We start from the raw sequence: 16,517 nt of genomic DNA, 5'->3' as shown, positions 1-16,517 counted from the left end.
TTAATATTAATTATTTTAAATTATTAAAGAAAGTATATAATTAATAAATTAAAGAGAAGATTAAAGTTAATATATTATATATTAATAAAGAAGACTTTATATTTATATTTTTAATTATATATTAACTTTTAATAATTTAATAAAATATAAAGAGGTTTTTAAAAGTTTAGATTTATATTTTTTAATATTTAATTAATTCTATTAAAGCTAAATATTATTTTATTAATATTAATACTTTTATTATTATTTTATAATATAATATAACTTTAAATAAATTTAATATTTATAATTATTTAAAAAGTTAATTTATAATCTAAATTTATTAAAAATCGAATCTCTTATTATTAAAAAAGCTCTTTAATATTAACTCTTAATATTATTAATTAATTTACGAAAAAAGTATAAATAATTATATATAATTATACCTTTATAAGCTAAGAGGTTAAATATCTTTATAATAAAAATATAATATTATATTAATATTATAGAATAAAAAAAGTATAACTTAGACTTAGAAGGAGTATATTATAAATTAATAAATAAGACTAAAACTTCTAAAGAGAAGTAAATACGTAGATAATAAAAGAAATATATTAAAACCTAAATATAGTAACCTATATTATATTAAAGAAATAAAGCTATAGTATTTATAGAAAGATTAATTATAATATGAGAACTTATTAATTAATTATATTAGAGTTAGATAATAGTAATAAGTAAATTTTAATATAATCTAATATTTTATTATTATATTATTAATTAAAAAAGTCGAAAAAAGTCAAGGTAGGTAGCCTACTTAACTATATAGCCTACTCGATTATAATATATATTATATTAAATTAGTAAAACCTATATAAAACTAATAAAATATATATAAAATTAATAATATAAATATTAAATTAAAATAATTAAATAAAATAAGAAGAATAATAGATAATATTTAATATTATAAAGATTATATATTAATATAGAATCTATTATTAATAGATAATCTATAAAGAATTAGAAGAATAATAAGAATAAATTAATTATATAGTTTATATTAATAGCTATAAAGATATAGTACCTCGAGGAGGCAGTAGTATTAGGGGCACCCTTATAGAAGGTATCTCTAGCCTAGGCCTCCTAGTAGACCTAGACTTCGCTAGAGTCCTAGGTCCGAGGTACTCTACTCTGCGTATAAGGGTGTTAGCTTAGATATAGATAATAAGAGATAGCTTAACTATTTATAATACTCTATACGTGCCCCTAAGTAAGGTCTAATATAGAGTATAATACCCTTATAAGCTCCTTATAATTAATATTAATATAAGTCTTTTATAATATTTATTATAGTAGGAATATAATACTTTATAATTAAGTAACTCCCTAAGCCTCCTAATTATAATACTCTATAGAGATCTGCCTAGTTATATAGGTCTAGGGCTCTAGGACTTTATCTTAGATAATAGCTATACTTTATAAGAGTTATAAATCCTATCTAGTAACTACTCTATTAGGTAATCCTCCTTTATTAGTTTAATAACTTATATAAATTATTAGAAAGTATTATCTATATAAGTATATATTATTAGCTATCTTTCTTAAGGATATTCATTCTATACTTATTCACTCCTATATCGATTATTCTAAAAGCCAAGTCCGGATTTGAAACATGCCTAGTATACTAGGACCCACGTCATACAGGCTCCTTTCACTCTGTCGTGGTCACTATTGACTATTATCCGCCATGCTACATTGTCGTTAACGTCGGTGCCGAATATGAGGCATCTCCCACGTTCCACGAAAACGCGATCATTCAACGCGGCTCAGCGGAGGGGCCATGTTTTGGCATGCACAAGGCTGGGCCGTACTGGCCTGGCTGATGCTGGCCACTATTCCAGCTGGATCATGCGAATCCGATACACCGATCCCATCTGCGAACGAGCCGCCTTCGACATGTCACGCCCGGCACATCAATTACGTGACCGACACCTTGTTTGATCAGTGTCATAGAGTTCGTTGGGAACAAGCTGACTCAATCGTACCCAAAGATGGCGATCAAACGGCAGAACACATAGCACACGACCTCTCGTTCCTGGATACAAGACCAGTAGATCGCAAGGAGAATGACGACCAGACTCCTACTATCTCAGTCGAGACCACAAACACTGTGGATGCCCATACGGAAGCCACAACATTTATGTCTTTCGAAGACTGGAAGGATCTCAAGGCACGTGAAGCTGCACGTGATTCTCAAGATACCAACCCGGACTCCGAGAAGGCTCTGCCACCCCCTCAGGGACATGACTCCAGAGAAGAAAGTGATATAGCACTTAAGGTTGAAGCAGTATCAGAAGAGCTCAGCAGTATTGCAGCCCCATCGCGGCAATCGCTTGCTGGCGCGGGCGAAAATGAGCAACCATCGGAACCTGTTCTATATGACGATGGCAAGGCACAGTATTACCGCAGTAAGGATGCAGGGAAGACATGCAAGGAACGATTTTCATACTCATCATTCGATGCTGGCGCTACTGTCCTCAAGACCAATGCCGGAGCGAAGAACGCGAAGGCGATATTGGTCGAGAACAAGGACTCCTATATGCTACTCGAATGCGCCGCGGTCAACAAATTTGCCATCGTCGAGCTCACAGACGACATTCTCATTGATACTGTGGTACTTGCAAACTTCGAATTCTTCTCCAGTATGATCCGTCACTTCAAGGTCAGCGTCAGCGACCGGTATCCCGTGAAAGTCGACAAATGGAAGGACTTGGGCATATTTGAGGCCAAGAACTCCAGAGATATCCAGCCTTTCCTCGTCGAGAACCCTTTAATCTGGGCTAAATACGTTCGCATCGAATTTCTTACTCACTACGGAAATGAGTATTACTGCCCCGTATCTCTACTCCGAGTTCACGGCACACGCATGCTCGACTCCTGGAAAGATACCGAGGCACCCCCCGATGAAGACGACGCTGAAGAAGAACATGTGGATGCAGTCCTGGACCTCACGCAAGACGCGGACATTGATCAGGCACAGACCGTCCCAACACCTGACAATAATGAGGCAGATGAAGTTACTCGCCAAGAACAAAAAATCTGGAGTGATGTGGTTTACTCTGTGCCATCTTCACCGCTACAGGCCTCCCTTATCCAGGAGAATCCTCTGGTTCTTACATGTCCCGTAAGCACTGCTGTTCCAGAAGAGGCTGCATCGAACCCGCGTTCGACCGTGGACACGTTGCCACACAAAACCGAAAGTCAAAAGGCCGACGTCTACGCTGCTACCCACCCCGATGCTTTGCCACATTCTCAACGGTTGAAAGAACGCTGGACTGGTCCGCTGGATAGGGGTGATGACCCGTCCGAGTCGGTCACTGGAATAACCTCTACCGATTCACCATCAACCATCCCTGTGACAGTAGCGACACCAAGGCCGACGTCAGTACCACACATTTCGTCTCAAAATGCATCACGCATTGCTTCGGGGTCCCCAAAGAGACCATCGCCGGTTGCACAAGCGCCGGCGCGCTCCAAGAACGGCACTTCCACCTCAGTCCCGCCAGCTTCACCAACGGTCCAAGAGAGCTTCCACAAGGCGGTTAGCAAACGCTTGCAGTTGCTAGAGTCAAATGTCACGCTATCTCTCGAGTACTTGGAGGAGCAGTCACGCTTTCTACAACAATCTCAGCGGGCCTCAGAACGCAGACAACTAGCCAAGGTCGACTTGCTAATTGACAGCCTCAACCACACAGTCTTATCCGAGCTTCGTCATGTTCGCCAACAATACGATCAGATTTGGCAGTCCACCATCATGGCCTTAGAGAACCAGCGGGACCAATCGCAAAGGGAGCTCGTCGCGCTAGGCTCGCGACTGAATGTCCTTGCTGACGAAGTGGTATTTCAGAAGAGGATGGCCATCCTACAGGCGATACTGCTACTATCGTGCTTGGTAATGGTAATCTTCTCGCGAGCGACAGTCTCGATTTCACCAAACCAGATGGACATGTCATTTCGTTCAAGCCGGCAATATCAATATAGGCTCCCCCGAGCCCTGCATTCCTCTGGGTTGGGTCGATCACACAACAGCCATCTTTCCACCTCAATTGTGGAATATGACCATGAGGGCGATACCCAGCAACAAGGCCAAATCTACGGCACGGATCCCTTCATCCGAGTCCATCAGCACAGCCACGAAGGCAGCCTTCCTGATGCACGGCGTACATCAGGGCCTCGGCCAGGCTGTGCTCGACTTGCTACCTCACCCATTTCTCCCAGCGAGGATGACTCCTGGGTCACTCGCCAAAGCGAGGATGTTCCCATCTCTCCTAGCACATCGGCGACGCCACCTACAACAAGTGATCGCCACATTGGCCGATCGTTCAATCCACATTCTTCCGAACAAGTTCTGACTCCGTCATCTTCAGACGCACAGGACTCTCAATCCGACGGAATTGGCTCGGACCCATCGAGCGAAGATGGCTCCCGAATACCACCCAGCCCCTTGGATAGGTTGGCAAACACGCACGATCTGGGTGCTGGTTTTCGCAAACCGCTGCCTGCACTTCCTGAACATCTCCCCTCGTGAAGGCTGTTCACATAGTCTGTTAAATACCGCGGCTATGGCGTCAGCACACCGTACACGCTTCACTTTCATGATTTATGAGATATGTTTCCACGTCCATCAGCCTGTACAGAAAAGTCGACATGACTTTTCATCAGCTACGTATGAATATTAGACATGAGACCCGCTCAAACTTTGCTGGGCTCTCTACATAACAAGCAACCCCAAAACAATCACATCAGACGCAATCTTACGTCTACAAGTAAAAGAGAAGAACAAAGAGACACTGGATCCTCCAACATTCAATCATCTGACCGGACTATACTCCATCGGCGTTGAGCCAGGCACCACTGCCAGCCTTTGTGCGTCGCTTTCAGCGGGAGTAATGCATGTATGGTTCGTTGGCTGTCTCGAATTCATGCTCCTCCAGTGCTGCAAGTCTTGTGCCGCGGTCGTATTGTGAGCGTCTTCGGCGCTGCTCATCACGGAAGTGTTGGCCAGCGTTGGGCGTGAAGAGACCTATCAACGAAGAAAGCTCATATTAGCATTCAGGCCTGCCACTTACAACATCAAGAGTGACGGAATACCTACCAACGTGTTCTGCGTTTTCGCAACTTCGCTTCATCTTGGACTGATTGTCAGGCTGGGGAAAAGGCTCTTCTTGGCCCGCAAGTTTCGGAACAGGACCATTGGAGGTGTAGAATAGCTGAGGGTGTCTTTGTTAGCGGCGAAGGCCTATTTGTTCTCCGAGCCCGATTCACCTTGGGCCGGTAATGCGCTGCCTCCAACATCACAGAGCTATTGCGGAATTTCTGCACCAGGCAATCCTTGCCTTGAATTGCTAGCGCAGCATGTTAGCTTAACAAATTGCGGAAACCCGGAGTAGAAGGCATCCTACTGGCATATGAGATCTCGGCTACTTTGTCACTTTTGAAACAGTTCCACCGCTGGTTGCCGCGCGCGTTGACAAACTATACTGGGGTTAGGGAAGAAGTGGGGGCACGGAGGCTTGCCAGGGCTCTCGCCCTGTCGACCTACGTCAATGATGTCCAGTGGCTGGTAGTGGTTAGCTTTGGCATCGTGGATTGCTCGAAAGAAGACTTACGTCAACAAAATTGATGAATGCATAGCCCACGCTGTGACCACAAAATTTCATCAGCCCAACGGGCACAAAGGAAGTTGGGGACACAGAAATTGGTAATTGGCGCCTCTGACTTACTTGCAGTCGTTGGCAAAGTCAATCCGGAGGTACATGAAGTCGTACTTGCCCCAACTGGAGTCGTCCACGATACGCTTCAGCATTGCCTGATCAACCTTATTCGGTATGTTGCGGAGCATGATCTGTCAAGGAATTCAGCAGTATGAAGATGTACGCACTCCGTGAGAGGCTACACGCACGGTGGTTCGGACATCTGTACCCTCGCGGATGCTGCCAACGTCCACATGGTTGTGGTGACTGGCCACACCATATAGAGACATCCGGTTGACTCGTGATGCATGTTGGCGGCGGACATCAGGCCTGGGGTAAGCTGGCATCGTGCGTGGCTGACAAAAATCATCTGGAATGGGGACTACCTGAGCATTGCTATTTCCTGTAGCCAGCGTTGCCATGAACTGGTAATTGACAGATGGGGTGGACGACGGGATCGCATTCTGGTGACCATTATCCAGACGATAAGCCGTCATATTGGACTGGAACGGAGCGTGACATATTATTGGCCACATGGCGTATGGTTGCTGGACCTGCAGTCTCCTAGGAGCATATTGCTGACTTGGACCGGTCGGAGGCACCGCTGGAGATCGCACCAACTGTGTCGCAGGCACATGTTTGCCTAGAGTCAACTCTTGCATGGACTGACCAAGTCTTCGCCCAACAACTGGAGAGAGAACTGATGTGCTGTCTTGGATCGCGCTTGGCGGGGGTATATCTTGTCCCTGGAGAGTGGACAAGTGGATTATAATGTCCTGTACACACATTAGAAATCAAATTCGCACTTCGTTGTTTACAGTCAAGTCACTGGATACCTCAAACAAACAGCCGTTGTATGCTGCCACAGCGGAATAGGCATCGGCTGGACTGGCATACTCTGCAAACGCTGCGTAGACTATGAGCCCAGAACTCCGTTGAGGCGACTGGTACCCAACAACCTCGCCTCGAGATTGAAGCAGTTTTAAAATGACGCCTTGGGTATGAACAATATCGAGTGCACCTGGCACGGGCGAGAACGCTAATATCGAAACCTGTAAGGTTGGCGAAGTTACAGCGGTGTGCTGTGCATTCTGGTCAGCTTCACGATTAGCTTCCCGAGCACAATATATCCTACCCTGAGCCACTGATCACCGTCAATGCGTAAGGCTTCACAGACGAACCGAGCACGATGGATGTTGTCGTGGACAACAGTGGCACTGCTCGTGCTCTGGAGCCGTACGTACGCTCTCCCACCCCTACACGCAATATGGTGTGACTCTAGGTCCAGAATGCCTAGCCCTTCAAGTCTCTACTTGCTGTCAGTTTCGACCCACAATGGCGTTAGTATGGATTCTATCACCTCGAGATAATTGAAGATGTCTCCAAGACGCAGGGCATGGCCCGGAGACATGATCTGAACAAACTGCGAAGTACTGCTTTCGTGAGACGCCAAGTTTGATGCGTTCGATCCCCTATTGATAGACAACGTATTGGCAAGATCCTCTGAAAGCTCCGAATGAGCTGAGATTGGATGGAAGGCAGAGGCAGTAGGAGACAGCAGCGAGGTGGTACGGGCTGTGGAATACACCGTCACAAAAGGATCTTTGTCGCCGATAGATGGCGTCTTGCTTATAATGTCAACGGGAAACTGGGTTATGTTCGTGCCAGCCCAAGGTTTCCCGGTTAGTTCAGTGACACATGATGTCTTAGACGGTTTTTCGTCTGGTGAGAATGATGTGAGCCTTGTATCAGGTGTACCTTTGAACGATTCCGCTCCGCCACATGACGAATGAGGCGATGATGGGTCGAAACCGCTGACATCGTGGGTTAGTACCATTGCGCGTGTTTGTGTAGGATTATGGTCGCAGAGGAAACTGTGCGATGATCTGGTCAACTGTTGAGTTGGGTCGTTGATCTCTGCGGAAGTTGCCCTCGGATTGGGTCTAGGGCAAGCGAAGACTGGTGTTGTGGTATCATCCGGTGACGGAGACGATCTGAAGATATAAATTCGATCTGCGTGGGCTCTACTGAGAGAATTGAAACCATCAACAGTAGAGAGTTGTATGCCACACGCGGGGTATATGACTCCTGGCTTCTGGGACAGTGTGAAGAGTTCCCACCGAGAAGCCCTGTGTGTGTTTATGGCTTCCTGGGTGACTCATATCAGATTCATGCCGTCCATGTCTTATGGAAGGCGGGAGGAAGTCGTTCCTGCTAATATCTGCGCTGCACGTATGCCTCAGCAGTCTGCTACCGAAACAGCCTGGGCACCCAAGGGTGGGTTGTCTTATTCTGAGGGGAACGAAATACCGGCAAAGGGAGTCGCGAACGAGAAGAGGGAAAGAGCAACCTTTTTCACACGGCAAGTTCCCTAGCCTCATTGGAAACCCGAGGTTCAATTGGTCGAAGAAGTATCTGACCCGAGGAAGCCACGTCGCCTCACACACCATCGGGTGGCCAAGAAAGCATCAGAACGTAACAGGCATCGGGTCCTTCCACGGCAGTGAGGTTTTTCAGTGTCCGGCCGTTGGCACACCGGATCGCATTAAAACGACAGGTGTGGATATGCGTGTTGTAGTATTTTAGATGTAAACAAGCTTGACTGATGGTCTGGATATCGGAACAAGGGGTAAACCAGAAGACACGGAGTGTAGTACGTGCATTAAAGACCGACGACAAATGCCCATGCAGTTGCGCTATCTAATATCATCATCCTCTTACTCTGGATGATTTTGGATCATGCGGCAGAAAAATAACATACACGTTGCCATGGTTAGGATAAGTGCGTGTGAATCACGAGCTGCCCTCAATCTACCTATGCAGCAAAGGCAACTGCCTCGTGCCATTCCACAGGTTGACCCGGAGTGGGAGGTGTAGTTGCACGGACCACTTCGCGGCTCAAGAAGCTCATGCGGGTGGTCACTGGGGGATAGGTGGGTGGGTGCTTCGTGTACTGTCGCCGTATGCTAATTGTCCATCTGATGAATTACCTTCCTACCTAGGTACCGTACTGAGGCATCTTGATTCAGAAGTCGCACCCCCATCGTCCCTGCAATTCAAGCACGAGTTCAACCATTGAACGCTTCGGCTGTGCCAACTCGAAGTTATTGCTGAGATGTGCAGGTAGCCGTACCAAACCGAACGGCATCGCGACATTGGTGCACTCCAACATGCCTCGGCGTGTCCAGAACTACGATGACTACGGCATCGCAGTTCAAGAGGTGAGCCAACTAAGCCGGTCATGCAGATCATTCCCGTCGGAACTTTCAACGCAGATCATAGCTCACCATTTTCGTTCGTCTCAGATCATCGTCCTCTCTTCCAATGCCGACTTCTTGGATCAACTCATTCCTGTGTTGAAGGACGCATCCAGCTCAGGCCGCACCCCTGCACTATTGCAAACACTCTCACAATATTCCGAAGGCAGAGAAGCAGATATTGAAAGAATCGGTCTCACCAAGCACGAGGAGTTTCTTGGCTCAGTCACTCAGCTGCAGCAGATTCGCGAAGGGACTGTGACTTTGACTGCAGAAATTCTTGAGCTTAACGAGTCCATCCAGTCAAGCACAGAGAAGTTGGCAGACCAAAAACGGGGACTTGTCAATACGAGAGCTGTCCGACAAAACATCGCCGATGCCTCCAACGCGCTACAGGACTCTTTGAGGATACTTTACGCCGTGAATAATGCACACGAGCTGATTCGCAAGAAGAAATACTATGCAGCCCTGAAATCCCTAGAGGACTTGCAGAACGAGCACCTTGTGCCAATCATACAAAATAAATACGCCACGCAGCACAAGTTGGCTGATGTCATTCAAAAATCCATCCCACAATCGCAGAAGTCGATATCTGAAGCCGTCATGACGGACCTCAACACCTGGCTATTCCGTATTCGTGAGACGTCTCAATTTCTCGGCGAAGTGGCCTTCTATCATACGGAACTTCGACGGGCCAGGCAGCGAGAGAGAATCGAAAGCGACTCTTATTTGAATCGATTCAAACTCAACTCATCCATTGAGCTGGCGTATGACGAAAGTGAGGAGTTTGACGAGTTAGATAACGAGGAGCTTCAAGTTGACTTCACCCCTCTTTTCGAATGCCTGCATATTCACGACGCACTTGGACAGAGGGATAGATTCCGCGCTGAATATTCTGCCACACGGCGGCAGCAAAAGGACTTGTTGCTGCCAGGTACTGTAGGACTGACAGCCGAAGACGAGAACTCACTAAGCAGCTTACTCGAAGGAGTTGCGGGGTTTGCCATAGTCGAGAAGGCGACCATGCGAAGAACACCTAATTTGCGATCAATCGCTGATGTAAGACAAACCACAAGGCGCCTGCTTGCGCGGATGCTAACGCCCCCTCCAGGTCGACGAGCTTTGGGACTCCATGTGCCATACTGCGATTGGGTTGACATCGACAGCACTAGACGAAGTCAGCAATGCCGAAGTCCTTTTAAAAATTAAAGGTGTTATGGCTCTCTTCATCCAGACCATGGAGGTAGGATTGTCTCTGCTGACCGCACGTCTCTATTCCTGCTCTGCTCACACACGCTTGCGTCTAGGGCTGGGGTTACTCCGTGACAGCACTGGATGCATTTCTGTTGACCCTGTTCGATAAGTATGCGGAGCTTTTAAAGCGTCGCTTCAGTGAGGACTTTCAGGAGGTACACATTCTTCAGTTCTTGTACAGAGGTGGGAGCTCTGCTAATGGAGGAAGATTGTCTCTACCGACGACTACATGCCCATGGCTATCAACAGCCGTGAAGAGTACGAGAAAGTCGTTAACGTTAGCTGGTTTTCGCAGGACAAGTCACCGGAAGACCTCAGGTGAGCATCTGCAAACTAAGTCAGGAGCCACGGGCATCGTTAGTTGTACTGACTGATCTGTTACACCAGTTTCCCCTGTGTGCTTCCCTTCTCCCAGATGTATCCGCTGTGCTGCATCGACATTAGAAACTTTTTGAACCAATTCTACTTCTTCTCGGATGACCACTTCCAGCACTCTAACATTATTGACGAGACACTCAGAAAAGCACGTTGGCCTCTCCACTTGAAATTAGTCGTTTGCTGACATCATTTGCAGTCTCTAGACGAGTTATTGACCGATAAGGTCTGCAAATCCTTGGTAGAGCGTCTGAGCTCTCAGTATCTTGGCCAGATCGTCCAAATTCTTATCAACCTGGAACATTTTGAGGCTGCTTGCCAAGAATTGGAACAGCTCCTGATACGAGCGCGGTCATCAACCTCTGCGGGAGGTCCTGTGACGCTGGGCGCGACCGAGCAGTTTCGGAACAACAAGAAGACGGCGGAGAAGCGCATATTTGAACTCGTTAACTCCAAGATCGACGACTTGGTCGATACGGCCGAATACGACTGGTTCGCAAATCTCTCTTCAATCTTCTGTCGATTTGCTGGTCTGAATCTGACGAAACTTTGCGAACAGGATGACCTCCACGGCGCCAACAGACCCAAGCAATTATATGCAAACATTAATACGCTACCTTTCCAACATAATGAACTCAACTCTCCTTGGCCTCCCACGGGAGATCAAGGAACTCATCTATTTTGATGCACTGAGTCACGCCGCGAACAAAATTTTGGTAAGCACACAAGACCATAAAAATTGTGCTATTGGTCATTTCTCAACTAACCCTTTGCCACAAGGCTCTCCCGCTCTCTTCGGAGGTCAAACACATCAACACCCATGCCGTCTCGGCATTAGCCATCGACGTGCATTATCTCACAGAGTTTGTGGACAGCCTTGAAAATGGAGCTATGCTTCGTGAAAATTTGGATGAGCTTCAGCAGACTGTCAACCTGCTGCAATCGGACAACCACGACGAGTTCTTCGATATCTCTATCCGCAACAAGAAATTCGGAAGAGTGGACGCCCTGAACGGCCCTATGCTTTTAGAGAAGTATGTTGATTTGGACGCCAGGCAAACTACGATGGCACATCAAGCTAACCAAAGTATTAGACTTACAACACAGGCAGCGCCACTAACGCGCACCGCTCCCCTGTCCAATTTCTCCTCTCGTTTTGGCATGATGAAATAAGTCCAGCAGAGGGGTTAACGTTGGGAGACTCCGAAATACAAAAGGGGAAAGAAAAGAAACCGAGCCCTTCACGGCTGAAGGCAGAGGACTGCCCAGGCGCTGAAAGTCTCAACGCCGGACGCCACGTACGACAAACCTTGCTTTCGACAGTCATTTCATAAACCTTGTGATGGCGAGGCCTACAGTATAAGCCGGCCCCACGCTATACAACATACGTATCATGTTTGTGGCCGACCTGGCTCATTCGAACTCCTCCGATGACATGGGTGCCTATGACTCTAATTAGTCACTTGTTGCGAGTTGAAACGAATCAGCGGCAGGGTAGCCTCCGATTGACTTGCCTGTTGGGCTTGCATAGTTCCATAGCCGTACATGCCCTCAATCTCACCGTACATGGGTGGTTGAGCCTGGCCGTAGGGGGCTGATGGGTTGGCCTGAACCGAGCCGGGGTACATGTTCGGTGGCTGCCTAAAATCTTGCTCGGGAGCGATCGCATGAGCTCCGAGGCCATAGTCCGAAGGGGCCATTTGGTGCGAAGACGAGGCATGGTTTGGAGCCTGGGGTACATGCTGGCCAGGGAGCTGAGCCGGTGGTGCTTGATGCACGCCCTGTTGTGCAGCCGCATTTTGACCTGCGGTTCGTTTGGCCTGCGCAGAAGCCTCCTCCCTTGGAACAATATCGATGAGAAAGTCAAACATATCCGACTTGGCAAGAGCAGACGCAATATCAGACCTCTGCAACGTCCGACGCTTGTTTTCTTCCGCATGAATCCATGCTCGCATGGTCAGCTCGGTGATGAAAATGTCGCAGCCCTTGGCGAACAGGATTGGAGCCTCCGCTGAGATCATCTTCACATCTGGATCAGCCTTCATCACCTTCTTGATCCGGGCCAAGGGTAGCTGATGGAGCTTGTAGTCGTGAGTGTCACTTTCAAGGTGATTGATCGTTTGTTGCCAGTATGTAGTCAATATATCCTTATATTGGCCTGTCAGACCTTGATGAACCTAGACGAGGGAGTACCATGTAAGCTCGTTTATCGGCAGCATTGGAGACTCTTCACCTACATTGGCCCAAGGACCCGTGTACAGCTCGGCAGGTGCAAACCCTTGAGCTGAGAGCTAAATGATTGTGAGAATAACACTCTACAGGGTAACGAAGGTGGCCGTACCGTAGCGCTGGCTCCTAATAAGTGACAGTAGGTCAGCAATCTGTGGAAGAAGGAGGATAGGCAGGACGTTGCGGCAGCGTCAGAGGGGGCTTTACCGTAGTGACCGCCATGACTGGTGTCGTAAACAGGTTGCTGCGGGCGACCTTGTTGGTTCTGTGGGTCCATCTTGTGCTTTCGGATTACGAGTACAACAACGTTGGCGCGTAGCAAGCAGGTAATTCGATAGATTTCTCTGTTCTCAATGTTTTCGGGGAAAGTGAGATATCGAGGCCTCAGAAATGATGGATGCGGCTGGAGGTGGATATTTTCCAGTCGTCACTAGAGCGCGTCAGTCGCGAGATTGAGGTTAGGCTTAGTGTAGCCAGCATGCCAGAAGCGGGGTAGTCGTGTTAACAATACCTTTTCCGAGCGGTTGCGGCAGTATGATGACCTATCCTTGCAATTCAAGGTTACTTGGTCCTGTTCAGCTTGTTGAACAACACGCACTTCGCTGGGATCTGTTTTGGAGATGAACCTACAGACGACGTTGGACAGGATGATGGTGGTGGCTGGGAGTGGATGCCCAACTCCCCTCTAACACCAATGCAATTTACAGTGTGCAACTACCTAGGACCCAGGGACAACACAACATGCCATAAGGCACCAGTGGTTTACACGCACTGTATGATCCATACCAGCTGACTTATCCTTGTTACGTGTGCCATATAAGGCTAGCGTTATTTCGGATTAGAACCGCGTTATGTGGTTCCACTTGCCCATGTCCAAGATCTTCGCCGAATCTTTTTCAATTTTGCATCAGACACACTTTTCATCCTCTCCTTCCACCAAGCTTCGATCTCGTCGTGGCTTAATTTCCGTTTCCATCTTGCTGTAAACCAAACGCTTGCCGTTATACGCTATGGCAGGGCTCTCGGACGAGCGCATTCATCGGCTATTGACTGAAGCTGAGGATCGCTTGGCAGCGACGCCGTATCACGATATCACGACCGATGTTGGACAGCCCACTCTGAAGCTTGACAGCCCGTCTTTCGTTGTGGGCGCAAAAGGTGGCATCGCACGGCCTCCTCAACAGAGGTTAGCGGTCCGAGATGCCCACCAGACAATCCCCAAGGTATGTTACCAACCTTGTCTTCTGCTTCGCGATTTATTTATGTGTGATGATAAGCTACCCATGCTTTACACCATTGATGTGGCAGTGTGTCCGTCTTGGATTACTCTGCCACGCCCTTATGATCTTTACATTTTTCATAGTTACTCTGATACCAATAGTCTTTTTATATCCGCAAACTCGCACATACTCTTTGGATTTGGACTAACAACCGCTCACAGAATAAGTTGGACGACGCTGGCCAAGGGTGGTTCGGCCTACCGAAGACTGATCCGAATGATAAGGAATTCAAGAGAGACGTGCAACTTCTGCAGATGCGCGGAACAGCATTGGATCCCTCACGGCATTATAAGAAGGAATCGCTGAAAGCCAAGATGCCACGCTACGCGCATGTCGGGCGCATAGTAGAGGGTCCAACTGATTTTTACAGTTCTCGGTTGAACCGGAAAGAGAGGAAGATGACCCTGGTTGACGAGTTACTGGCTGCCGAAAAGGCTTCCGGGAAGTTCAAGGCCAAATTTAATGATATACAGGGCCGCAAGGCTAGTGGGAAAAAGGCTTCCTACAAAAGATTCGTCTCACAAAGACGCCGGCGCAACTAAGATACCCAATTGCTTCATGAATCAAATTTTCATTCAAGTTCTTTCCGTATGATGTTGATTATGCATGTAGGCCATTCCTTCTCGGGGCGCCTGCGAGCCACCATGCGATCATGGTGTGTGCTGGGCGAGGCAACCCATGTGAGAAGCTCAGACACATGGAGGACCGTTGTAGCTTGGAGGACGCGCTTGAACCTCCTGGTCAAATAACACATTTGGCTGCCGTTACAAAACCACTACCCTAAAATGTAGGCCCTGCACCTCAACTACTAGGGCCTAGATTCATATTGGCAGCAACTTCATATAGGCAGATGTCCGGGAGTCGCAAAACCCCAGCAGCATCCATGCTTAGCTAATCGTTCGACGGGACCATCTGCAAGAGAACCGACCATTCATTAGGCTGGCGAAGTCGAATTTTGGACCTTGTTGTTTCGCCGTGACACGCAGACTCCGCGCGACCATGAGCCACTCAAACTTGCTACGGTCGGTGACAGGCCTCTCCCGTCGTTTTGTAAGTTCGCAGTCACTCTAGCATGGCTTTGATATTGTGGTTGGGGCTGATACTGCCATCTTTCTTTGGGTCACAGATCGCCACTCGCAACACTCCCCATATTCGACAAATGAGCGTGCAGATACCGCGCGAAACCACACCCGTTGTATATCAATCGTCCTTGGAAACGATTGATGCCAGAAAATCAGATGGAAACGTACGATTTCCGAGGAGCGTTCAAGCCTTGTACTTGAAGCCTTTACGCCGCGAAGCCCATTTCGGTATCCCATCATGCGACCTGCAACTACGATCTTACAGCATTCGTAACCTCGAGTTTTTTTGCGACTTCGCCTTGCGAGCGGCGTACTACCTTGATTTGCCTGCCTTCGGCCCCGTTCCGCTGCCTCGTATAACGGAACGTTGGACTGTCCCGAGGAGTAGTTTCATCTTCAAGAAGTCGCAGGAGAATTTCGAGAGGATAACACTTCGGCGCTTGATCCAGATCCGGGATGGAAACCCGGAATCCGTACAGCTCTGGCTGGCCTTTCTGCAGAAGCATGCTTACTACGGAATTGGCATGAAGGCCAACGTTTGGGAGTTTAGCCCAACGGGTAAGTGCCTTCGCCACCACAAGCTATCCTCTGGTCAAAGGCTAAGCATGATTCTAGGTCTCGGAAAGTCAATGGCAGAAGTCACTGATGGTGTGTCGCAGAGCATTGGTTCGAAATGGGAACATCTTGCGCAGCACAAGACAATGGGAACAATGAAAAAGGTGGAGGAGATACTCGCTAGTCGGAAATTCACAGCTACAAGGCAGGATTAAGCAGTGACTATATCGCAGAGGGACGGCAACGGGCTTGCACCTCTCGGATATCCTGCATGTACATCAAATTGTGTTAGAGTAGAGGGCATACGAAGCTGCCAAGCGACGTCAACGTCTCCTGCCAGACCCATCGAGTCGCTCATGCAGCCGATGCGGCGACGCCAGGGTGTCCGGGCATATTGTGAGGAACCGAGAGGCTTAGTCCGCAACGAAAACATCATACTCGATAGATTGCGACCTGAGGGAGGTCAATCAACTTAGTTTCTGGGGTTCGGAGCTGGACAAAGACCAAGAGAAGCTTGTCTGATCATGGGGCAGCCAGTGTTTCTAGGTTTTACATACAAATTCGTTTGGTCTGTAAAATTCACTCGGAAGATCGTATTATCAATATTGAATTCATTATGTAAGCGTGGAGTTTCTCCCGAAAAGGCATTCTAATAAAAGAGCCTCATCCCAATAAAGAGTTTGACTTGTGGTACTCGTCAGGTGAGTTACATAGGTACCTTAGAATATTGTGTCGTGATAGAAGTTTGGT

The 16,517-nt window shown here is 47.5% G+C and overlaps 6 protein-coding genes across 6 annotated transcripts; 4 read left to right on the top strand and 2 right to left on the bottom strand.

Annotated features, from left to right (window-relative positions):
* Positions 1–1,822: 1,822 nt before the first annotated feature.
* Positions 1,823–3,588, top strand: D7B24_008874 (uncharacterized protein; the record flags this gene model as incomplete). The annotated part of the gene is made up of 2 exons (XM_028642957.1): positions 1,823–3,166; positions 3,484–3,588. 2 exons carry the CDS (start codon positions 1,823–1,825, stop codon positions 3,586–3,588), a joined length of 1,449 nt encoding a protein of 482 aa, XP_028493419.1.
* Positions 3,589–4,919: 1,331 nt separating this feature from the next.
* On the bottom strand, positions 4,920–6,082 carry D7B24_008873 (uncharacterized protein; the record flags this gene model as incomplete). The annotated part of the gene is made up of 8 exons (XM_028642956.1): positions 4,920–5,065; positions 5,138–5,252; positions 5,308–5,387; positions 5,445–5,517; positions 5,585–5,602; positions 5,652–5,682; positions 5,766–5,887; positions 5,945–6,082. The coding sequence occupies 8 exons, from the start codon at positions 6,080–6,082 to the stop codon at positions 4,920–4,922; spliced, it is 723 nt and encodes a 240-aa protein (XP_028493418.1).
* A 2,823-nt stretch (positions 6,083–8,905) lies between these two features.
* Positions 8,906–11,794, top strand: D7B24_008872 (uncharacterized protein; the record flags this gene model as incomplete). Its single annotated transcript, XM_028642955.1, has 10 exons — positions 8,906–8,956; positions 9,041–10,051; positions 10,104–10,235; positions 10,300–10,401; positions 10,455–10,564; positions 10,634–10,773; positions 10,828–11,113; positions 11,181–11,337; positions 11,402–11,655; positions 11,716–11,794. The coding sequence occupies 10 exons, from the start codon at positions 8,906–8,908 to the stop codon at positions 11,792–11,794; spliced, it is 2,322 nt and encodes a 773-aa protein (XP_028493417.1).
* A 278-nt stretch (positions 11,795–12,072) lies between these two features.
* On the bottom strand, positions 12,073–13,127 carry D7B24_008871 (uncharacterized protein; the record flags this gene model as incomplete). The annotated part of the gene is made up of 4 exons (XM_028642954.1): positions 12,073–12,798; positions 12,859–12,912; positions 12,963–12,976; positions 13,058–13,127. The coding sequence occupies 4 exons, from the start codon at positions 13,125–13,127 to the stop codon at positions 12,073–12,075; spliced, it is 864 nt and encodes a 287-aa protein (XP_028493416.1).
* Positions 13,128–13,860: 733 nt separating this feature from the next.
* D7B24_008870 (uncharacterized protein) lies at positions 13,861–14,672 on the top strand (the record flags this gene model as incomplete). Its single annotated transcript, XM_028642953.1, has 2 exons — positions 13,861–14,073; positions 14,292–14,672. 2 exons carry the CDS (start codon positions 13,861–13,863, stop codon positions 14,670–14,672), a joined length of 594 nt encoding a protein of 197 aa, XP_028493415.1.
* A 457-nt stretch (positions 14,673–15,129) lies between these two features.
* RSM10 (mitochondrial 37S ribosomal protein rsm10) lies at positions 15,130–15,982 on the top strand (the record flags this gene model as incomplete). The annotated part of the gene is made up of 3 exons (XM_028642952.1): positions 15,130–15,180; positions 15,257–15,770; positions 15,828–15,982. 3 exons carry the CDS (start codon positions 15,130–15,132, stop codon positions 15,980–15,982), a joined length of 720 nt encoding a protein of 239 aa, XP_028493414.1.
* Positions 15,983–16,517: the final 535 nt, after the last annotated feature.

The sequence above is a fragment of the Verticillium nonalfalfae genome, assembly GCF_003724135.2.
Source record: "Verticillium nonalfalfae strain VnAa140/NRRL 66861 chromosome Unknown scaffold_82, whole genome shotgun sequence".
Taxonomy (NCBI): Eukaryota; Fungi; Ascomycota; class Sordariomycetes; order Glomerellales; family Plectosphaerellaceae; genus Verticillium; species Verticillium nonalfalfae.
This window is presented reverse-complemented; position numbering and strand designations above follow the sequence as displayed.